Genomic DNA, 25,117 nt, shown 5'->3' on the forward strand with positions numbered 1-25,117 from the left:
GAATGTGTAAATAACCAAGAAGCAATGTGGATAGGAAGACTATTCTTTCCAAAGCTGATTAATCAGGGGTGCAATACCATGATTTGTAGCACCAAATCTGAGCACTCAGCAGTAGAGGCTCAGCTATAAGGAAAAAGCAGTTCCAGTCAACAGCAACAAATTAAAAAAGCACCCAACAGTGGTTTCTCAGCCAGATGCTTCTTGGTTGTATTGCAGGACTGCACTGTGTCCGTTCTGTTGCTGCCTGAGCCTGTGTGCTGTGGACTGGCTTACCCTATGGGTAACTTCAAGCAGCTCCTGCGAAAAGCTGTTTCTCAAACTAGCCACCACAAGGAACAGCATTGCAGAAGGTGCCATGGCACATCACTGCTAAGCCAGTCTGCTGTCTGCATCTCATCGTGGTGAGAGCAGTATGTAATTTTCAGGTTTCACTGGGACAGCTGCAGTTAGCTGCAGCAGCAGCACAGATCCCTTTCTGACTACAGACACAGAGATGGTTGGCAACTGTAGTGGGAGTCCTGTAAGTGAGCAAGCTTTCCTACTCACTGCATGCCACAAGGAACAGCTCATGGCGTGTGTGCCAGGAGAGTTAAAATAGGCAGAGCTGACTGCTTTGCTAGTCGTTTCTTGTGGTTATTTACCACAGGAAACTAGTTCCTAGTCTCTGGCTCCTGAAGGATGTCAGGTTTGTGACGCTGATATGAGAAGGCATGTTTTTTTAGCAGTGTAGGAAGGACTCTAGAAAAAAGGAAGGCACCACTTTCTTGGTGCAGTAATGATGGGACCACAGACGTAGATTGCTAGGGTGCTGACTTTCCCCTCCAGGGTTGGAAAGATAATGATTAGATAGTATGGTATTCATAAGATTCAGTCCACACCATATCGGAGTGACAGTCACAATTTAGACGTCGCACACTTAGCTGTCATTAACTTCCTTGAACTGTGCCCTAGCCACTGATGCATCTTATCTGCTGCCCTGACCAGATGTAATGGTTCATCAGGAAGGATGTTGTCTCTTTGCAGTATTGCAGACTATGGTAGATCATCGTATCCATTGCTTCCAACTAGTTTTGCAAGATGAATAATATCTTGTTTAACTGCTGTCTGGCAGCAAAAAGGCCAGAAAGCACCTGGAATTGGTCCCATCAAGATTGAAGGAGTCATCATGTCATTCAGCAGTTGTCCAGCCTCCAACAATTCCTAGCTCAGGAACTTCTTGAGCCAGATAATTTTGATTTGAATGTGATCAGTTGTTTCTAAATCCATATAAACTTCTAATATCCACTAAGTTCCATAGCTTGATTATATTTTGTGTGAAGAGCAACATCACCCTCTCAGCCACCTCTTTTCCAGGCAGGAGAATCCCAGAGACCACTCTGTAGGTTTGACTTTGCTGCCGCTCTCTAAGCCTTTTCAACATGTACTGTATATGTTTAGATACAGGGACATCAGAACTGCACACTTGCATGCTTGGAAATGCAAAGGAAAATGCTGCTAGCCTAGCAGGAAGTAAAGAACCTTTCTTGAATTCAATGTGCAGACACCTTTTGGGTTACTTGTACCTTTAGCTCTCTAACTTGGGCATGAGAGGAAGCTTTCAGAGATACACACTTCTCTTCATTAATGATATAATCTCCTGGAAAACTTTAGGTGGGTGTTCAAACAACCTTTATTAGGAGTCTTCTTGCTTCTGCTGTCTTCATGCTTACCTAGACTTCTAACTTAAATGAACTTAAATATTACAGGTTATATATCAAACTAGATGGTATGAGTAACCCTCATAAAGGCATCTAGAGAACCGAAGACTTGACTACAAAGCCCCTGTTAGCCTGGGCAGCTTCAAACTCATATCTCCCATGAGATTTCTATAGCTTCATAGTTTGTGTGTGGCTCATCACTGCTGTTCTACGTATACAAAAGATTTCAAATGGGAAGGCAGAAGAGGAGATCTGATTTTGTGGCTAAGTGGCTGTCATACTGTTTAGGAGAGTACTGTTTAGAGACTGTGGGTCATACAACACTTTTAAAAATATAATAGACATGAAATACCACTACTAGTAACGGGGTTGAGGCAGGGAGAAAAGAAAGTACAGAAAAAGGCTGGATAAAGTCAGGGGAAAGTGAATCTCGAGTTGGATCACTCTACAATTCCATATTCTTTTATTTGCATCTTCATGCCCTCTAATAGCTTTTATACGGGTCATCAAAATATGCTCAACATCCCTGCACTTACGAAGGACATTCTTCTCAAGTAGGATACTGGATGTAGCTGGGAATAAAATAACAGTGTTGATTCCCAGACTAGAGAACTCTGCTTTTAGCGTCAATTTTTTATTCAAGCCTGTGTTGCCTGGGCAATGTCAGGGAAAATATAAATTCTCTTCTCTAGGAGGAAATGCTCTGCTCCAAACTTCTAAAATGCTTATCTCTGTGTACAGCTGAAAAATGATGAAGCATGTGTCCAAAAAAGTGTATTCCCAAGTCAGCATTTCAAGTGGGTGTGAATTTCAACTTATTCAGAAATACTCAGCTGGGGGGAGAGGGAGCACCAGATTTCCTTAAGTGCACATCAGATGTGGCACAGGGACCAGTTAGGCTCTTCACAGAGGTCAAGTATCTACAGGCTTGTAGTATTTTTCTGAGTGCCTTGATTTTCATATGAATTGACACATCAGGCACATCAGAACAGGTCCATATTTGTTCATTTCTTGAGCTAAAAACTTTATGCTCTCCACAGCTGTTAAAATCAACCCCCCCCAAGTTTGCTCAACTTAACATTTAAATAGTATAATGCAGAATTTTGGATGTTGATTTAGTTTAACCCACACATGTTGCACAGAATATTTAAAGTCATGCTATCTTCCGATCTTGGCTTTAGGCTTATCTCCAGATCCCAGGAACTACTTAGCAAAACTTCCCCTGACTGAACTTCTGGTTTGTGAGTGACTAAGCTGGAATGTGTCACTCCAGAGCAGAAAATCTGGAAAGTGCTTTTCCTTTACCTTTGCCTGCACTTGTAGGCAAGTCAACAACTAGAAATGGTCTAAAGAAAAAAACAGCCCTACCTGAGTTGAAAGAAAGCCTGAGAAATAATTTAAGGCCCAAGCATATCATGTGCATTGCATACAGTTTGATTCTACAGAGTCTTTCCAGGGTAACATGTTACAATATTTACTGTCTATTTACTGTTTGTTGAAATAGGCACGGGGCCGCGCGAAGTACATATCCTGTGTCTTACCTTAATACAACTGGAATTTCTTCTGTTATGACTCTTCTTCCATTTCTATGGCAAGGTAGAGTCTGATTGTTCCAGGCACTTGTCCACCCACAAACAGGTCACTGTGTTGGAGAGCTTCCTTTGGGAACATGTGGAGGAGCCAGATGAACCAGAGGGCTGGAATGGATGGGACAGAGTAACATCATCTAAATACAACAGCAAATATATAGTTCTTTGCCCATCAGGAGCTCAGAGTATAACTTACTACCAGCCTACCCCTAACCAGGCAGCTGCAGTGCACTACAGTGGTAAAGAAGTGGAGAGCTTTGAAGTAGGAAATAGGCTGAAAGACTGCACAATGGATTTCTACAGTAAACTGTAAAAGGGAAGCCTGAAAAAACAAGCATGAAAAGGGTTATTAACCATCCCATCCCACTCTCTCCTCCCAAGATTTAATACTTAATGCTGATATCTTTTAATGAAACAAAAGTGAGAATCAGAAGTAGGTACATGTCAGACCTGATAGGGAGGGTTGGACTACAGTGATGAGAGCTCAGAAGAGAAAGGTTTTGTTTGATGAACTGGAGGAACGAAACAAGTAGTGGTTAAAACAGGGAAGATGTCAAAGAACTGTACGAATAATCTTCGGAATAAGAGTTTAGTGGAGGAGAGGAACTGATATTCCAAGTGTTGACTGAGGGAAAGATAACAGCAGTCAAGACAAAAACTGTAATTCTGGGTTTGGACAGCAGTTTTGCCAGAGAGAGAAAAATACATCTTGAAGTACTATGCCACAAATCAGCCTCTGAAGCATGCAGACTCCAGCAGTTCAAAGAAACTTGCAGTGCTACATTACACCTGGCTTCTACCTATCAACATCTCAGCCCTATGCAGGAGTTTGAGCTTCTCCTGAGTGCGAAGAGGGTTGTTTCACATCGGTATCAGCTGAAGAAAACCTCACCTTTGCCAGTTCGCAGCAAAAGCTCTTAGCAGACACCTGTGCTGGTAACCTCAGCAGCAGATATTGTTTACTACTGGCAATTTTAAACCACCTTAATGTCAGCTGCTGCGTGATGCTGTAGTTAGTAAATGTGATGCTCTTTGAGAGCTCACTATTTGGTCATATCATGCAAAGAGCCCATTCCGAAATACAGCAATAAAAGGAGATCAGAAATAAAACTCCGTTTAATACAATAGGATTACAGCCATTTGATTATTAGGTCTATCATTAAAGAAGACTCTTGGCACAAACAGACATTTTCATGCTTTTCAGTTTTCAGTCTGAGCAAATATTCCATTTTTTTTCCAGGGTTGTGTGTTGCTGTTGAGGGAAAAAATAGTTTAATCAGCTTTCTAGACATTGTTCCTGACATACTTCCATTTTATGCTCTAGAAATGTTAGAAACACAGCTCCACATAGCCACTGATCCTGCTCAGAAATACTAATTTAAAGCACCTTTGCCTTACACTCCCTAAGCTGATTATAGGTTTCACCAAAAAATGAAAGTGTATGAGCAGGTTCCTAGTGCTGAATATGCTGATAATACTTTACCACATAATGCAGTCATGCCTAAATTATGTTCTATACAGCTCAATTAAGATCACTCAAGTTTAGTATAGTGGAACTCTATACAGAAAATCAAGTGATGCAATAGTTTGTACTAGTTATTTTAATTAAAAAAGTAACAATCTGCACAAAGTTGCCTGTAGTTGAGTCAGGAAAACATCCATAAAACCAGCTCAATAAATCTGTAGTTTAGTAGTTGAATGCCAGATGGCTCGTGTACTAGGATCACTGTGAATATTTAGAGGGTTTTACTCACTAGATACACATCTCCCCAGTGCAGTTGATTACAAAAGGAGAAAGGGGAAAAAGGAGATACATAATCCATCCACCTTATGAGTTTCTGGCAGTCTTGCTTTCAAACACATCTTTAGCCAATCTGATATTATTAGTCACTATAAAGAAATTGCTTGAGATCCGAATTTAAGGATATACTGTTTGAAGAGGACACCAGTTTTGCTGCTGTTCTGACACAGATTAAGCAACACAATCTTCAAGGTTATGCCCGTTTTTGTCCTCAGTATTTCTGCATTTGTCAGTGTGATTCCCCAGTAAATTAATCAGTGTGGTAAAACTTCTTTTTATCTCTGGAAGAGGAAGGAGGGAAGGGACATTCGCAGTCTGTGCATCCCAGTGGTATCACCTACACCACTAGGTAAAATGAGTTAAAGTAGGACCTGTGCTGGAAGTTAAAATACTTAAAAAAATTAGCTCAGCTAATATAAATCTCAGGAAGGAATAATACTTATTTTGGCTTTCGATATATTTTGGGTTAAACAGATTCCTAATAAAATTAGGCTAACTTAGAAAGATCCTTAATCTTTCTAATGTGATTTGTTAGACAGCCTCTAGCGGGGGTGCAGGAGCTTCCTGAGGAGAGATGGCAGTTAAGCTGTCGTGTTTACAAATGAACAGCAATAATATTAATGCAGGAAGATAAAGGTAAGGTTAGGACAACCTTTCCTCCACAAAAATAGATTCAATAAAACCCCTAGGTTCTTGACCAGGTGAGTATGATACCATTTTGTAGAAGTAAGAGTGCGTGGCTGTGCTGTACTAAGGCAAAATATCCATTAAACACACTACATTGCAAAGCTGTTAGCCCTGATCAACTTGAAATTACCCATGAATCACTGATGCTTCATGTTGCTGGGTGTTCTGCCGTGTCTTCTGTTACTGTCCTTAGGACCTCAGTATCAGTACAAGTGTTTTTTCAGTTGGTGGATTTCTTCCAGCACATCAGTCATTTGACAAGTTTTCAATGTAGGTTTATTGAGGGGATGATCAGAGTTGGCGACTTTTCCTGGTGAAGTCTCAGGTAGAAATGCACATTCCTTCCAGTGCTGAGGTGGTTGAAGACCCACACATGGGTATGTAGGTCAGAAGCTGTGTGAAGGACTCCAGGATATAAACATGAAATAGTGTTTCTTTTTTTATTGCCTGTGCAACATGCTTGTCCTTGGATTTAATTTTAACCTCTCCTGTGTTTGCTATGTACTACTATGAAGCAACAGTCGGTACAGATGGACAGCACTCCTATTGCCCATAATGCGAGACCAAAATGAGGTATTTAATTTCCTGCTGGCTATATTTACCTGTGTACTGCAGATTTTGCAAGAACAGCCAATAGATGGGGATTTCTATCAAACCATGTAAGTTAAGATGAAATTGTCTAAATTGACAGGGTTTTTTTTTTATCTGAAATATTCTGATTTAGAAAAAAGTATATCAGACTTCTAATTGTCAAATCTGTTGCACATGTGACTAATAGAAAACAACAGTTGATCCGAGAATTTACAACTTAAATAAAATCGTAGAATCATAGAATGGTTTGGGTTGGAAGGGACCTTAAAGATTGTCTAGTTCCAACCCACTTGCCATGGGCATGGACACCAAATAGCTGAGATTTATCTTAAGAAGATTTATGAGAAAGCTGAATTGGAATGTTATATTACATAAATTAATAGTGACAGATTTTTATGGGTAGTACACTTAGGAAATTACTACAAAACAAACTAGGAGGTTGTAATATTCAAAGTTAAGCAATACAATTCGAATAAATTATTCTGTTATTTACTGGAAACCATATGTTCATGTCACAACCTGTTTCAGTATTTGTATTTTAGTCTATAGTACTTGGCAACCAGTTTCTTTATAAAGGGCTTATAAGGCCAATTGTGAAGAGTGATACCCTGATACCAGTGCTTTGCAGTAAATAGGTAAATAGTTTTGATTATAAACAGTACAATTTGTAGCTTTCCAATTTTTTGTATCAACCATACTTTCCCTAGCTAAGATTCTGTTGAAAATGTGCATATCAGAAAAGTAAGCAAGGAAAAGACCTCAATAAATTACTTTTTCTAGTTTATATACTAAACCCAGCTTTATAGCACTAAGATACTTGAAAACAGGATCTTAACCTTTTGAGCTACAGGTGCTCAATATTTCTGAAAATAAAGTCAGTTTAATTTTCCAATAACTTGGAGATTTTCCACTAAGAAGTATGTTTAACATTTTACAAAGCAACTATAAAAATGCAGTTTGTACCCAGACCAGCCTTCCACCCAGATACTGCTGAACTTGTTTTGAAAAAAAAAAGTTAGAGCTTGTACATCCAAATCCTTTAAAAAGCCCAGAAAGTTAGAAGAATGCAATAGAATGGCAACATTTATAAACCACTGTATCTTGATTGTCCCATAATATTAACTTGAAATAACAGAATCATAGAATCAAATAGGCTGGAAAAGACCTTTAAGGTCATTAAGTCCAGGACTGCCAAGACCACCACTAAAGCACGTCACTGAGGGCCTCATCTTTTAACACTTCCAGGGATGGTGATCCCACCACTTCCCTGGGAAACATGTTCCAATGCCTGATCACCTTCCCAGTGAAGAGATTTTTCCTAAAATCCAATGTAAACCTCCCTTGGCACAGCTTGAGGCCGTTACCTCTTGTCCTATCACTTGTTACTTGGGAGAAGACACTAACCCCCACCTCACTACAGTCTCCTTTCAGGCAGTTGTAGAGAGTGATAAGGTCCCTCCTGAGCCTTCTCTTCTCCAGACTAAATGACTCCCATTGCCTCATCCATTCCTCATCAGACTTGTTCTCCAGACCCTTCACCAGCTCTGTTGCCCTTCTCTGGACCTGCTCCAGCACCTCAATGTCTTTCTTGTAGAGAGGGGCCCAGAACTGAACACAGTACTTGAGGTGCGTCCTCACCAGTGCTGAGCACAGGGGATGATCACTGCCCTGGCCCTGCTGGCCATGCTATTGCTGATACAGGCCAGCATGCTGCTGGCCTTCTTGGCTGCCTGGGCAGAAGCTGGCTCATGTTCAGCAGCCATCGATCAGCACTGCCAGGTCCCTTTCCACCAAGCAGCTTTCCAGCCGTTCTTTCCCAAGCCTGTAGCACTGCATGGGGTTGTGGCGGCCCAAATGCAGGACCTGGAACTTCTCCTTGTTGAACCTCATACCGTTGGCCACAGCCCATTGATCCAGCCTGTCCAGCTTCCTCTGCAGAGGTTTCCTATCCTTCAGCTGATCAACTCTCCCACACAGCTTGGTGTCATCTGCAAATTTACAGAGGCATTTGGACCAGAGGAGCCCACAGGATCCATACATCTACCCTGGTAGAACAGCTCCTGCTGACTACACCAGATCTAGTTTGGACACACTCACCCACACTGAACACACATCTTTTAATTGCACTGTAACATGATCAACTTTGCTGAGAGATTAGAAAACGTCTTTCCACTTCCTCCCAGTGAATAATGATTCATTCAACTTTAGGTCCAAGGGTCTTCAATAAATAAATAAAAACGAGGTCAAGATAATTTTTATTAGTGAACTACTTTATTGTAAAAACCGACAGATTTCACAAGATGAACACTTAGACACACTTACACAAGTATTAAAAATGTAGAAAACATTTCCTTGTATTTATAAATATGTAATTTGCATTTTCTTAGAAATTTTATTTACAGCTGATTTTTCTTATTGTTGAATCCAAACTAGGCTTGTTTTCCTGCAACCATATGGAAGCTCTTGAGTTAGCTCACAGCTGAAAAATGTAGTTTTCCATGGGACATATTGTATGCTGAGTGATTGAATCTAAAAGAAATAAAAAAGTGGGATTATTTAGGATAAAATACAAGAGAAAGAGATTATAAAGCACAATGTACTTTAGAGCAATTTTGGGTATAAAACAGTTTGTGGAGCTGAAAACCCAGACAGAAAATAAATGCAAACAGTCAAATGATAATACTGAAAGCACTTACCATTTACTTTACTTTAAAAAAGGTGCTGCTTTATCTACGTGTATGCTTTTTATTGTGGTCAGCCTTGGGTGAATTAATTGGCAGCTGGTATTACGAGCAGAAAGCAGATAGCCACAAACCAACCGGGTTGCAATGGTGAAGTGTCAAAGATTAGAAAGCACTTCGGATCTGATTTGATTTATTTTATCAAGATGGCAATTTACAGGTGACATACTATCATGTAAACAGTTGCTGAGAAACGGACTGAACTTCAGAGGCCTGTATCCTTCCTTTAAAGTATCATGTAGAAATCCCTTTTTTCTGAGTTTTGATGATTCATCATTTAATATCCATTAGCTGGAGCTTGCATAACTGTGCCTCATGAACAGGACATAACAATTCGAAAAGGCATCCTCAGACTGCAAAAAAGAACTGAGAAATTTGTAAAGGGCACAAAGAATTCAGAGGTCTTTTTCATTAGCAGTCAGATATGCAATTCCTTCAGCCCACTGATGGGCTGAGCGTGGCATGTCCAGCTGCAAATAGCTCATGAGATACTGGACCTGGGGTGAGGCACAGCTCCATGAGACCAGTAAAACAGTGAATGTGCCATGTGAACTGCAAGCCACTTTAGATCATTACCTTTGTCCATTTGGAATTTATGACTGGAGTACTACTATGTGAAACTTTTGTGTTTAATTTACTACATCGTATTATTAGTCTTGCACAAATCTCTGGTTTCACTTGCTTTTTGGCCACACTTTCTCTTCAAGTCATCTTTGAAGCCAGAGAAAGGCACAATAAGCAATGACTTCTTCTTATGCCTCTCTCAAATTTTCACAATTTTATCTTATACTTTCTCATAGTATCAACATTTGCATTTAGATGAGTATTTTCCCCTTATGGTTCACCTTTCCTTTCTTATTTAGTGATATTGTCTTTCAGGTTTTAAGTCATTATGATCTGATTGCATTAACAGTCAAGAGATTAGGACTTGCTTGGCTAGTCTCATATAGCGTCAATTCATGTTGTACTGTTATTGCTGGAGTCTGAGTGAGGCACTATTTAGGGGAGTTTAACATAGTGTATGATGAAAATTTAATTTTTTATTTTTATTTTTTTTTTAACATGCAAAAGCTCCCTTTTTGGAAAATACCCTTTCCTTGTCTGAAAAAGTGTTGGACTGGAGGCTGTGAATCCTACATAGATTATCAAAAGCTTTTATGTGAGGGTGAGGATACTGCAATTTTATATCTGATTTCCTGCAAACAGATAACTTAGAACTGTGGTGTCTGTAGCAGTAAAGTGATGGACTAACAAGTCTTAGAAACTTAACAGCAGATCTTAAAAAGAAACCTTTTGCAAGTGAAATAGAGACTGTAGAAAATTGTCTTTCAGGTGTACAGTAGATAATTCAGGACAGATTATCTAAGGGTGCCAATTCACATATTTCAGGAGTGCTATGCCAGTTGATACCAGTTAAAAACCTTTCTTACTGCATCCGAAATTGAAATACATGCCATTTAAAAAGCAATTATCCTGGGGGGTTCTCCCCATGATTTAGTTTGCTCTATATAAAACAATCATTCAAAAAGTAAGTTTGAAAATCTTTGGATGAAATTAGTTCATGGTAAAATTACAACAGTGAGTACCAGGACCATCATAAAACAGTCTTAGTACTAAGAGAAAGTCCTCACCATGGATACAACCTTCCTAAAAACCTGACTGTAGCAGTCTGTGCATTTTCTTTCCTCCATAACCTCAGTTTAGTGAACTGTTTGCAGTAAATTTTTTAATACATATTGCATAATATTTTATGAGAATTGAAATTCAGTGTCTTACCTAATACCCATTTTTCTGATAAACATTTTATTGCCTGGTACTTCTTCCCTGTTTTTTTTCCTATACAGATCTTTGCCTGACGTAGGGCGTTACATACTTTCCCTCCTGACAGCTGTATAAGTTCAATTAGCTTTTCGCAGGGTGGCTGACTGGTAGGAGATACAAACATGACAGGCTGGTTTGAAAAGAGATTCTGCTGGTATTTTCCTGTGGATAGGTGACGCTGAAGTCTGCAGACCTGGATTTGAGGGAACAAGGAAGTTAATTAACCGATGGGTTGCATTTCCAGTCAAAGTAGAACTACTCCTTGTCTTCAGAAAAACCCAGAATTATAGTATGAGTGTATGACTTTTTCAGGTGTATCAGAAACTGTTGGGTAAACTATACAATGAATTTGCTGGACTTGATCAATACAATTCTCAAAACAGAGTTTAGACTATTTTGTTACAGGTCAGAGGTTTTTATAGGTTTTACCTATAAAACTTTTTAAAGCACTTGACAGTATTATTTTTCACCATAATCTTACCTTCTTACATTTGTAACATTAGCCATCAGACACAAATTTTAAAGGATATTATAAATCATTACAGTCTTGCAGCACAAATACACACCCTGACAGCCTTTGTGATATATAGTTCTCATCAGTTTGTATCAGAGAGCTTTACAAACTTATCCAATTCAGAGTTTAAACTACTTTAGCACCCCTTTTCCCCTCCTGTGCTCCACAGATACCAACTGCCCAGATGTAAAGTTTTCATACTAAAATTAAAAAAAGGCAAGCTTGTATTTCCTAGAGGAACAAGATTGCCTTTGAGCTGCCAAGTTATTGCATATAACGTGTCTGTATCTCTTGTCAAAGTCTGGAAAATTTATAACGAGACTGGTGTTAATGGTAAGACGAGAACAAAAATAAATGTTTCATATTATTGCATGCTTGAATTTTTCATTCAGATGATCAACATGAGCACATTACATAGAGGAAAGGTTGCTGTGTATATCTGGTTTATATGAGATGTCTGAATGTGAAACTGTGGTCAGTGAGGAGGTGTAACTGGAACAGCGGAAGAGATTACTTGAGTGGATTCCTTCCTCCAGTCCTGGCACAAACGTGCTGTGAAATTATTAAGAATTAAACTTCAATTTTAATTCTTAATAAATAAGAATTAAACTTCAGAATTAAATGCAGTAACATGAGGGGTGACCTTATTAGTGTCTATAAATATATAAAGAGGGAGTGTCACGAGGATGGAGCCAGGCTCTACTCAGTGGCAAACAATGATAGGACAAGGGGTAATGGGTACAAACTGGAACACAAGAGGTTCCACTTAAACTTGAGAAGAAACTTCTTCTCAGTGGGGGTGATGGAACACTGGAACAGGCTGCCCAGGGAGGCTGTGGAGTCTCCCTCCCTGGAGACATTCAAAACCCGCCTGGACGCATTCCTGTGTAACATTATCTAGGTGTTCCTGCTCCGGCAGGGGGATTGGACTAGATGATCTTTTGAGGTCCCTTCCAATCTCTAGCATACTGTGATACTGTGATGCTGTGTAACATATGTGCTTGGCAGATGTGCAGCCAAAGTAAGTCTTCACCTGATTTAAAAGGGTTTATAAAGCCAGTTTAATGGCGTATTCACAGATCACTACATAAAAGTCAGAGTGAATTGCCTTAGCACCTCTGATCGATTAGCTAGATGAAGCACTTAAAAAGCGTGAAGCCCGTGATAACATGAGACGTCATAGCTCAGTGGTTCTGTGCCGCTGTCCTCTGCTATTCTTGGACAAGTCATTCCCAATCTGCATTTTGAGATCTCCATCAATAAATAATTCAACTTTCTCTGATTGTTAATTCCTTGGCTGGTCTCCTGAATTCTGCAAGTTATAAAGACAGTAACTGCCATGGATGAAGCAGGCCAAAAAGACTCAAGCACAATCCAAAAAAAACCCCTTTGTTTTCTATTCTTCTGTGAATTTAGGTTTATGAATGACACAACACATAATAATGAAAGTCAAACAGCTGCTAAATAATATTGTTGATCACAGTATCAAAGCAGAGTTATATTGCACATTTTGGAGGAACCAACTCATTGAATATATCTGATGGCCCTTCCTGTACATAAATTGGCACCTGATACTTTACACTTCCATCTGAGAAGAATGCTTTTCTATGAATATCTGTCTGCTAGGCATCTTGATGTCATGTGAAACAGAAAACCAAATCACTGTACAGTTTTATTATACAGTGTCAGATTTGGCATTCACTAAAAGTACCACTTGCTGATGGGTCTTGGGAGGCTTAGAGGCCACGATCAGTGACTTAAAATGGGACCAGCCCAAGAACACAGAACACCTTGCAATCACTGATGTACAGAGCAGTGTTGTGATCTGGGTATTACTAGGACTGCAGACATTCATTTTAATGAATTAAAAACCTGCCCAACTGTGAAACTACAAAAGTGCTTGCAAGGTTAGCACATGAAAGGTTAGCAAATTAAAGAATGCACTATAATGAAAAATAACAATCTTTTCAGATCAAGCTCGTATTACCCTCACATCTTAGCTGATCTGACACGGAACTCTCTGGAACTGGCACACAGCAGGGGCAACCAATAGAAGAAAGAAAATTACCAAAAGACTTTAATGCTGTTTTTTTCTAAAATAAATCAGATTTAACTGAAAAATACAGAGGTTACACTTGAAGATTTTAAAGATGAAAATTAATAGTATTGAGAAGCCTTTATCTTCAAAATGCAGTAAGACTTGTGTTAGATAGAAGACACCAAATATAAATCATTCCAATCTATTTCACATATTTTAGGGCATATTATTTACAAGGGCTAATTGTATGCCCGCTTCCTCAAACATTTCCCCTGAAAGGATTTATTTGCTGCAACTGTAATAAAAAAATTTCATAGTCTTTTAATATGTGCATCTTGCTATAGAAAGAACTGTTTGATCAAATTACTATTAAAAGCAAGTTTGCACACAGCTGATCATCAAATCAGGAAATCCAAATTTCAAGGACCCAACAGCACTCACCTCAGCTGGTATCCACAAATAGCATGCTTTATTCTGTACGTTTAGTATACATTAAGAGAACCCAGGAGAATGAAATGCTGAGGATTTTATTTAACTGGCTTTAAAATTCCAGCTGTGTGCATTATCAGTGAACTTGAGGGGATGGCAGGGTAAGAACACAATACATCTTGGTGGTGTTGTCGAAGCAAAGATTCAGCATGAAATGTCAACTTTACATTTCCTTCATCTGATCACCACCACCAGAGCTTTTCTTACAGGCTGTGCTTGGATTTGTTCAAGCACACTGGGTCCATGCACAGGTCTTAGAAATAGTGAACAATCACAGCATTTATGCTCAGAGAGTAGTCTGAAAGGTTAACTTTGCTTTCTGGCCCACTAACCTGAAGGAAATACCACTGGCCAGCTGCTGAAAAGGCAGCTAGCTGACCACAGAGAATTTTAGGATGGGATGAGAGGGCACAATCTAGCCCTTACCCCTGAATTGACTCAGCTGCCTTTGTAACATCAAAGCCTTTGCAGCACTCCAGGGGTGCTCCCAGTTCTTTGAAACCATACACATCTCACATAAGCTTTTACAAATAAATAAATAAATCCTCAGTAGAGACCAAGCCTGGGAAAAGTATCAGACCCCAAAAGTGACTATTTCCACAAATTGTGCATGTGTCAGTCAGTAGTTACGGTTACAATTGTGTAATTGTACAACATTACAATATTACAATGGACAGCACCAATTTTCCTTTCTCATTATAGTCATTAGCAGATGGACAGAAAAACAAAATATTATGAAAGCATCTATTTACTCTTTCTTGTAAGATCCTAAGTGTTAACCTCATTCTTTCACTAGCTGGATGAACAGCAGGAAGATGCCTCTTATATTTATGCATTCCTCATAATTTAGATGTTTGTTTGAACCTAAGTTTTGAGAGGAAAAAAAAAATCATTATTGACAGAAGTAAACCTTAAGGAGAATGTATGATAAATAAATAGAGCCTTTCCTCATTAAAAATAACACCCCACAACCAAAAGCAAACAACACAAAACCCACTTCACCAGCTGTTGTCCCTCCTGTGACTGATTTTCAATCCCCACAAGCCAAAAAAGTATATATTATAAAGAAACCCAAAACTTTGCATTTTTTGCCTAGATCTTCATAAAAATAGGTCCTGCTGGGTGGGGTGCGGGAACAAACACAAACCTCCATAAAATTCAAAGGGTGTGATCTTTTCACGAGGCTCAGGAGATAGCCATCAAGCCCCACAAAGGTACTCTATCTGAATGCGTACCTGAATTCATGCAATAGGAAATGGTAGAAAACAATTATTCTGGATGTACTTGGAATTTTTTCAGCATTGAAACTGCTAATGTACTATATACAGCACAGTTTTCAGTGCACTTCCAGGAAATAGTACATGAAGAAATCTCCAGTCTGAAATGCTATTAGAATAATAACACTTCACGAAAACTAAATGGACAATATAGTTATGATGTATTACAATTAATAGAAATTATATCTGTAGGCTATAATTGAAAATGTGAAGTCCTCGCTTCAAAAATATATACAATGTAGCCATCTGTAATAATTCTACATGTCTGAAAATTTGTTCGTGCATTATACAACCCATGTATGCATTATGGTAAATATGTATTCTTAATTTCTATTATTCATCAGAGATGAATAAATCTACAAAAATAAAAAGATTTATCATTACTATTTGAGCATTTAATATAGAATTGGAAAACTCATCAACCTCTATATGAACCGGCTATTTTTAATGATTTACTGAACTTATGGAAAGTTGTATCTTCATTACTATTACTTGCAAAAATAGTAAACACATTTTAGTAAATGCAGACAGCAGAAGATAAAATTGCAGGCATAAGTTTGAAGAGAGAATGTATGCTTTATGGCTTATATCTCTCCAAAGACCAAGTATTGTTTCATTTGAAGTTGATGACAAATTGCTCACTTTCACTAAAAAGAAGAGGATCTGACTGTTGAAGTCTTACGGATTAGTTCACCACTGTGCAACTACTAAATGACAGAAACCCATGAAATTGCTAAACCAAAAAAAAAAAATCAGACTTTATGATTTGCTAATGTACAAATTTAGCAAAACCAGACACATAAAATAGCCTATATCTATATGAATATTTAATATAGTTGGGTGATGTTGCTGACAAAATATTAAGCTCTAAGATATGAATATTCATATGATTTCAGTATGGACAAATATACTGGCCAAATAATGTTTATATTTTCAGATACTGTAATTCTGTACAAAGACCATGTGAAGAACACACTCAAAACTACAACGCTGTTAGGAAGTGTTACACTTGCATGGTTATATGCGTTTACAGACAGTCCGTCATTTAGTAAAAATTTAAAAGAAAAACACATATGTGGAACACCATGTACATGTGAACATCAAGGGCTCAAACACATCCACACAAGTGGACCATCAGCCTGCTTCTGATAAAGAGGAGCGTATTGCAGCATGCCGACTTCTGAATGTACAGTTACCCTGCAGCGAGGAATTTGCAGAATCTGCAGGACCCTACAGGGATCAAGGAAGTTTGTGTTAACAGTGCAGTACTCCTGCAGGACAAAGAAGAAATGCTCTCTTTTTCATCTTTCTAAATATCAGGTTTAATAGAAGCAACAAGCCAAACAGCAGCTCTGTTTTTGTAGGAACAATATGTGAGATATTTCCTACTTAAATTAGAAGGTAATGATTTTAGTTTAATTTCTTATAACTTATTTTAGCAGTTTGCTGACTTTTTTAATCCATTAAGAATACTAAAATTGAAACAGTAATCTTTAAAAGCTTTAGAAATTACATTGAAATGCTGTACTAGATAAATAAATTGGTGCCCTCCAGTGTAAACCAGCATGTTAAGAGCTGGAAACAACTTCAGCAAGCTGCTTCACGAAGAAATAGATCCTCAGCTTTGAGCAATCTTATCTAAGTTAAGGGAACATCACACAGATCCAGGAGCCCAACTGGTTCAACCCATACTACCATATAACAGCACCCAGAACCTTATTCCACTTTTTGGCATGAAATGCATCATTTATTGCTAGCAGTGTTTTTCATTCTCAGAGCAAAAAATCAACCTGCAGCATTCATATGCATTATTTATAAATATTACGTCCTTATTTCTGAATATTTATTGAAACAGTGCTTTCTCATAGGTTATCAATATCATTTGGCTAAAATAGAAGCTCCCCCTTCTGTCAAATTAGAGAAGTATAACACTTCAGCCAGAAGTGACAATGTACTTTTTGAATGCATAAAAAGGCTACATCAGTACCCCGGCACATGCACAGAAAGAGAGATTACATACAAGCAAGCCTGGTATACATTTGTGTGGTAGAAGATGACTGGTGCAATGAGCCAGGAGCCAGAAGTGGAGGGAGATAGAGTGGAAAATTTGGTCCAGAAAAAAAGAAACCTTCACTGTCTGGTCTTAAAAAGGAAAGTAAAAAGAAGATATGGCATACAGCCAAGACTATATTATCTGGAAAATTCTTCAAAACACAGTTTCTTCCCCTCCTCTATACGGTCCTTCATGTAAGTGTTTCCTGGCCAAGATGAGGGCAAAGGGAAGAATGCCTGAATCCAGACAATTTAGCTGATATTGTTTCCACTGTGTGTTGGCAGACAACCTTGCTTCTCTCAAATCCCATAGACTGATAAGAAAAGTTAATTTCACCAATTTATTCTCTGAAAGACTGTGTCCCAGTGGGAATTCTGTATGAAATTTTTTGGCAAATAAATCTACTCTTTGGAGGATATTCAAAATTATACTGGAAGATGTTTGAACCATTTTTTCCGGCATAACAAGTTTTTGCAGGAAAAAAAGATAACAAATTCACTTATTTTTAGTTTAATTTCCTTGTTTTCCAGAGGTAGAACTATTTTTAAATACTATGTAATATCAACACTATCAACTATAGATTAATGATTAATAAAAAACAAATTAGAGTAAAACAATGTGTTTTCCCTTTTGAGGATAAGTATGACTTCTAAATCAAGCAGCTGTATTTCCAATATACATCACTCAAAACCACTCTGCTAAGATTGTAATATGTGGTCACTTTACTACAATTTTTTTTTATTTTTAAAAAGATTCTGAATTAAATATATTTGCATTTGGTTTCAACACAAACTAATGCTTTTTGAAATAAAAAAAAAAGAAAATCCTTTTGTATCAATTTAGCTATGAAGGAAGGATCTTCTAGGATTAGAAATGTAAACCTTGCTTCAGAAATAACTCAGGAACTTGTCCCTCCTTGTTTTTGTCTTATTTCAAAAGAATTAAGTCACTACCAGGAAGTTATAAGACTGCAAATTGCAATTACAAATTTATGTCAAAATTCTGGAAATAATTACCAATTATAACTGGGAGGTGTTTTCCTCTCCTGAATATCAATAAAGTAGCACCAGAACAGTATACAAGCGTGGCATATGCGACCGAGTCCCACATCACTGGCATACCATAAAGGTAACAAATACTATCTGTGACAAGCTCCCAAGAATCCCAGTAAAATTCAAAGACAGAAATTCTTCACCTCCATACACAGTCCAGTGTTTATCTTCTCTTGCAGTTAGAAAGCTTTGCTTAATAATATAACCTAAACTGCTTCTGCTGCATTTTCAGCCTATTATTTCTTGTCCTAGTGCCAAGGGACATGGAGAACAATTTCTTCTCTTCCTATTTGCAACAACCTTTTAAATATTTGAAGACAGTTATCATGTCTCCCCTCAGTCTTCTCTTCTCTAGACTAAACAAACAGTTCTTTCAGTCTTTGCTCATGGGTTATATTTTGTAGACCTCTAACAATTTTGTTATTCCCCCTGGATTCTCTCCAGTGGATCCACATCTTCCCTGAAGTGCAGTGCCCAAAGCTAGATACAGTGTTGAAGCTCAGGCCCCACCATTGCTCTGCACAGTGCAAACAATTCATGTATCTTATGCATAGCATTCCTGTTAACACATCTTAGTATGTCTGCTTCTTTTATCGGCATATGACATAGGTGACGTGTTGATTTGGATCCTCTAAAATATTCAGTAGCTCTTTTGGACTGCATTGTCAATCTGCAGGTGATTATTTCTCCCTCCTTGATACTTGTTCTTAATGACCTCTCATCATACTTATTTCTGATTATTCCTTATATATCTCAAGGTCATTTTAGTTCCAATCTGTTGTGATTTAGCCCTGGTAAGCAGCTAAGCACCATGCTGTCACTTGCTCCCCTCCTCAGTGGGATGTGGGGGAAACACAGAAGGGTGAAAATGAGAAAACTCATGGGTTGAGATAAGACTGTTTGTTTAGTAATTAAAAAAACTTGTCAGTCTATGGCTCTACTGCTTAGGCCATGATTAATCAGATTTTCCAGCCTGGTAGCTTAGCAAAATCCTAGACAACAAATGCAGTATAAGGGTGGGATAGCTGTCCATTTTATGCCAATAATTCCTGTATATGCTGGTATGGTGGCCTTGTTACATGTATGACAAAAGAGCTGATACGAGCATATACAGATCCTCTGCACAGCCGATCTAAGTAAGCCATGTTGAATCCACTGTTTTCTGTCTGGCATTATTGGTAGGACTTTCCATCTAGCTCAGTTTTTAAATGCATACAAGTTCATATGTCTCAAAAATGCAAAGGAAGTAAAGTAAAATCAGAAAGTCTTTTCCCATAACTCAGCTAGCTGACAGTTGAACCAATGCAGTTGGGGCAATGAACAAACAAAAAAATCTCAGCCTCAAATAATTAGGTTTGGACAACCAGCCATGACTTTAAAAGGTATATAATAAATACATGGATGTGTTTTTCCTCACAGCTGACAATGATCTATTCTTGCTGGATATATCCTCACAAGACCTTCGGCTTGAAAGATACTTATATTCTTACTGGTTCAGTTCAGTGCACTTTTGAAACTAATCTCTTGGTTATTCCTACTGAGTGTACTTCTGGTTCCCTCTGTGGAGCAGCCAGCAAGGGCACGGACTGTAGTCCATTTGGATGAAATAAAGTCAGAAGATGTATTCAGTTGTGTTCAGTTCAGGGGAGCAGACTTGAATGAGCCCAGATCCCTGAAGCATGTGTTGTTCACCAGGTGTCGTGGCTTTAGCACTATCTGCACTATGCAGATACCTTTCAATTCATCTGTATTACCAGCTTATAGAGGGAAGCACAAGTGAGCATAGAGTCATAGAGTCTCTTCTGGCAAATGTAATGAGGTAGTGAGGTAGGTATGCGATGCTTCTTTCAAACTGAATTATTACCTGCAGAAAAATAATGACCTCAACTAACTTTAGCCTGCTTTTTATAACAGTTGCAACTTGCCTTTATAGTCAACTCACAGTTCATTCTCACATGGCATCAGGGAGGAGGAACATTAGTTGCATCTTGGCATTTATCCCCTCATACTGCAACCGCTCATCCATATTTTATGTATACTCTCCTTTAGGCTTACTGAACTCTCCCAAGCCACATAAGGCCAATTGTTTGGCTTTTTTTTTTTATTTTTTATTGCCTTTTTTTTTGTTATTATTATTTTCATTTATTTTTTTTTTAAACAGACCAGTATCTATTTCATGAGACTAGTGTGTGATCTAAGAACAGGTCATGTATTTCAACAGAGTAGCTTAGGGAATGAAGTATTAATGAAGTAAATGACAATGTTTAATCATATGGGAGTAAACACGTCTGGGGGGTTGGAACTAAATGATCTTAAGGTCCTTTCCGACTCTAACAATTCTATGATTCTATGTTTTACTCAGACTGAAATAATACACTTCCAGAAAGTATATTTCACCAATGAAAGGCTGCACTGAAACATAAATTCCATGAGCTAATAATGTGCTGCAGTTCATAGAGAACATCTTGATATTCCCTGTGGCTAAATACCACTTATAATGAGGATACGAGGCATGGAAGCCTAGTATTAGCATAAAATACCTTAAAAATAATAAGCTCATTTCAACTACCTTAATTTATTTTTTTGTTTTTTTTTCAGATACTGAATCATTTTGGACAGTCCAACTTTCTTTTTTAATCAACACAGGATATTGTGCAGTGAGCTTCAAGAACGACATTTGTTTTGCAGGCTGAGGGATGTAGGGAATCCTTCCATTTGCCTTTAACAGTAAATGATAAATCCAGTGCTGTCAACAGATTTGCTATACCTGGCAAAGTGCAGATGAATAATGCTCTGATAAATAAAAAAGTTTTCTCTTCCAGTAATAACAGAGTGAGTGATCTTGTTGAAAGGAAAAGCCTGGCAGAAGTGAAGGGTTACGCAGATGCTCCCAAAAGGCTCGTTCCAGAAACAGTTATATTAACTCACAATTAAAATAATCTTAACAATAAAAAATAATTCCTAGTTTTATCTTTAAAATGTGAATATGTGAGTCATTTTGCTCTACCTCAACAGTCTGAAATGATTTAAGTGAAGGCAGAGTACATTCTTTTCTCTACTCTTCGGTTTTAGTTGAATGCCATTGCAACGCCCAGCAGTTACTCAGTGTGTGCCAAACATGAATATTTTTGAGCGTCATTTGAGTTTGAAAGGCTACAGTAAGTGATGGGAACACAATCGTCTTGGGAATCTACAAATAACTTTCAAAAAGCTCATAAATCTGGCTTTCATGGTTTGGTTTTCAACAGCTTCATGAAATATGTCAAAGCTTGAATACAGAGAGTTCGTTTTCCTTCGAATTTCTTAGGATTGACTTTTCTCAATCTTTTTTTGCTATGCTGTAGCAAGACAAGTAAAATGCACTTGGCTTTAAAAAAGAGGCATCAGCAAATTACTTTTTAAAAAAGTTGCTTTGTTCTTTATTTTTTTTTTGTGTGTCAACAGAGGAAAACTGTTCCCTTTAAATAGGGCAGCCCAAAGTATTCCCTCATCAACAAAAAGATAAAATGGTTCTGTTCAACACCCAGTGTATAACAATGTATATGACAGACCACATATTAATGAAAAAGCAATGTATAATTGAAAGCTCTTTTTTTCTGAAATTGTTTTAAAGAAGATGCATGGTAATGACAGCACAGCCGCAACCCAGACAGTTGCATTCAGAAGTCACATGCAAACCTCTATAATTACAGTGAAACACATATACTACAGTGATAATTAGCAGGCAATCCTTGTTTTTTAAACATGGACTAAAGAGTCAGTTGAAATTACATTAATGTTCAACAGAGAAGTCTTTAAAACTCTCTGAGAACTACTGAAATAAACCCACTCAAAGAGATTACCTGGCATCACACAACTGGGCAGCATTGCTGTGCACCACTGCCGACTGCAATATTAGACCAGGTTCAGGTTTGCTTCTGGAAGAACTACTACCACCATCACCGGTGGTCTACAATTTTCCTGATTAGTTTCCCTGGCAGCCTCACTTCTTTATGTATAATGACCTCTCTTCTTCACTTAATTTATGTTACGTATTGGAAGAAAAGATCCCATAGGAAGTAAGGAAAACAAAGACATTTAATCCTCAGCATTAAGAGTAGTAAGTGGAGCTGCCAGCACGCACAGCAAAAAACCCCTCAGGTGTTTAAATATTTGACCAGGTGCCTTTTATCAATCTCATTTTTAAATTACAGTTGCTCGTGAAAAGTTTATTTGAGAGCACTGCTTTCTTCACAGGCGCTGAACAAAGGACGTGATTAACATTTTCTGTGTGAAGATTCTTCTCATGAACTCTTGTACCTTTCAGCATGACAACAATACTAGAACACAGAATAAAGAACTTTGACTACATTGTGACAGCAAGCTGGGATGGTCTTCTATATAGCTGAGGGAGAATGATTTATGTTGTGAATATCTAGTAATTTTAAAGCTATGAAAGTTGGTAGGGTAAAGGCAGAGTATCTGACACTAAATTTATTTTCTTTGCTCTTCTTGTTCTTTGTATTTTTTTTTTTAAACCAGAGCATTTTTGAAGTTAATGGTAAGTATCTGAAAAGTGTTTCTTTCAATAAAGTGAAAAAAAGAACTCACAAACCGCAATGGTAAGTTGTGCATGGTACCAAATGATGCCCTTCTAAAAATAACTGATTCCAATCTGTTTTGAAGAGTTGATGCTTTTCAGCTTTTGCGCTAATACACCAAACACATTTGTAGCATAATATCTCACTGTCACAGGAGGCAAAATAGACGTGTGTCAGTAACCTTATCAAATGCTGGAGGGATAAAAGTCTAGCATTGGTTTTCAATTGTTGCTGTGAGTAAGAAGCCAGTTTAGAACATCAGTCTTATTTAGAAAATAATCTTACTTCTGATTAAGATTCCAAATGGATTTGGGATTTCAACATGTGATAACTTTTCTACTTTTTTCTTTTCCAGCACTTATTTTTAATTAATTTATTTTCTTTTAGTGACAAAGATAATGGAACAATATTCATTTGGCTTATCTGATATTTTTATTTGGTCTTGCAGGAACTACATTAATGGAGATAAAAGTGTGACTATACACAAGTGGAAATCTAAAGTGGCAGGAAGATTCACAGAAAAGTGAATCACCAATACACAGAAAAATCCATTTTTGTTTACTGCAAATAGTGTTCCTTTAAAAAACTTTTTAAAAAAGATATATTGCTATAAATTCCATATGGAATTTGGTTTTGTTTTGAATTTGAGCTTGCCAGCTATGACATTTTTAAATAGGGAGTACTAGGCAAACTTATAGTAGTGGACTTTCAGCAACTTCTCGTGCTAGCTGGACAAAGTTTGTAAGGTCAAGCTGCTAACCCTGTCATCGTTACTGAGTTTCTTTCCTATATTCCTACCTCTCTTCATCTTAGAATGATGCAGGACAGAGAGAGGCTACTACTTTTTAGTCTGTCTGGATTTTAACTGAAGTGCTTTAGTGAAAACAGCCTTTGCAAGAGGTTGTCGCTGCATAAGCAAGTAGTTGCAATTTGAAAACCAAAGGATACTCAGCAAGTACTGTATATAAAATATGATCAACTGGGTATTTGAGCTTAGATGCAGGATAAATACTCTGAAGCACAGAAACAGTTGTAGTCTTCAACCAAAACTACTAGTTATTTCCTAGTCAAACAACTGATTAGCTTAGATGAAATACAACTGCTCAATAACTTCTCTCCTGCATACTAGTTTTCTAGTAAAAGTCTGTAAATAAGTATTTACTATCTCTGGCTCTGACCCAATCCAGAATTCCTACTAAAATCAGTGGGAACAAGGTACACATTATCAGGAGTACAGCTTTAGCCCTGTAACAACACAAACTACCATGATGTAACAGGAGGTACTGTTTGTATGCATATGTACTATTCCAAAGTATATACACTACACGGAGGATGAGGAAAAAGAATCTAAACTAGCAAGCCCTGCATAAGGGCAAAGATTTAAAAATGTCCTGCACACTCACTGAATCATGTGTCTAATTTTTGTTTTAAAATTATATTAACTTTAAAATTTAGGATCTGAGATGATCGTTGTAAAGCTACCCATGGAATTTTTCTTTAAAATGGCATTACTGATTAAAGTGTTACTGCATTTATTCTTTGGACCAGTACTGGGAGAGCTACAAAGCCATCATTGCTCAGACTGTTGATGGAAGGAAGGAGAACTGACTGCACAACACTGGAGTACTCCTGGGGTTAAAGGGAGGAACAGTAATGATGGGATTTGGAGGGAGTTCAGTAAAATCCTTCTCATTCAAAGAAGGCCAGTGTGTCACACAGACCTTGAAGGAAAAGCTGTCTTCTACAGAGAAGATAAACACCTAAAGTCTGAAATGTCTTTTAAAGATTTCACAGCTAAACAAAGCTATATGGTATTGTCACACTCTTCTGTGCTGTATAACAGACCTCTTATTACAAACACACACACCAATTAAAAAATAAATAATCCTAAAATAAACATAAACCAGTAGATTTATCAATATCACCTTCTGCAGGTTGCAGTAATGCTGTAATCAGGTATGAGATGACTAGAAGGAAAAATCAGAATTGTTTTGATTAAGAAAGTTTTACATTATTTCATAAATGAAATAAATACATTGAGTTTTTTTTTATACTCATTAAATGCTGAATATATTTACTCAGACACACTCCAGTTGTGCCAACGTGATATAGTCACAAAGAATGCACATGAGGCTGACAGCTAAAAAGCAACAGAGAGCTTTGCACATAATCTAAAACTAAATCTGT

The 25,117-nt window shown here is 37.7% G+C and overlaps 1 protein-coding gene across 5 annotated transcripts in view; it reads right to left on the reverse strand.

The window, feature by feature from the left end:
• Positions 1 to 8,597: 8,597 nt before the first annotated feature.
• The window catches only part of MCPH1 (microcephalin 1), a 122,543-nt gene continuing 106,023 nt past the window's right edge, over positions 8,598 to 25,117 (reverse strand). For all 5 annotated transcript variants that reach the window (XM_061460646.1, XM_061460645.1, XM_061460647.1 and 2 more), the window contains 2 exons: positions 10,883 to 11,120; positions 8,598 to 8,894 (listed from right to left, as the gene is read on the reverse strand). In XM_061460646.1, coding sequence (XP_061316630.1) covers positions 8,839 to 8,894; positions 10,883 to 11,120 — 294 coding nt within the window. In that variant the 3' untranslated portion in view covers positions 8,598 to 8,838. The remainder of the gene's footprint in view (positions 8,895 to 10,882; positions 11,121 to 25,117) is intronic.

This window comes from Pezoporus flaviventris, unplaced genomic scaffold (genome assembly GCF_033815535.1).
Source record: "Pezoporus flaviventris isolate CSIRO_AGI_PZ_B2104156 unplaced genomic scaffold, CSIRO_AGI_Pfla_v1 ptg000031l, whole genome shotgun sequence".
NCBI classification, from domain to species: Eukaryota; Metazoa; Chordata; class Aves; order Psittaciformes; family Psittacidae; genus Pezoporus; species Pezoporus flaviventris.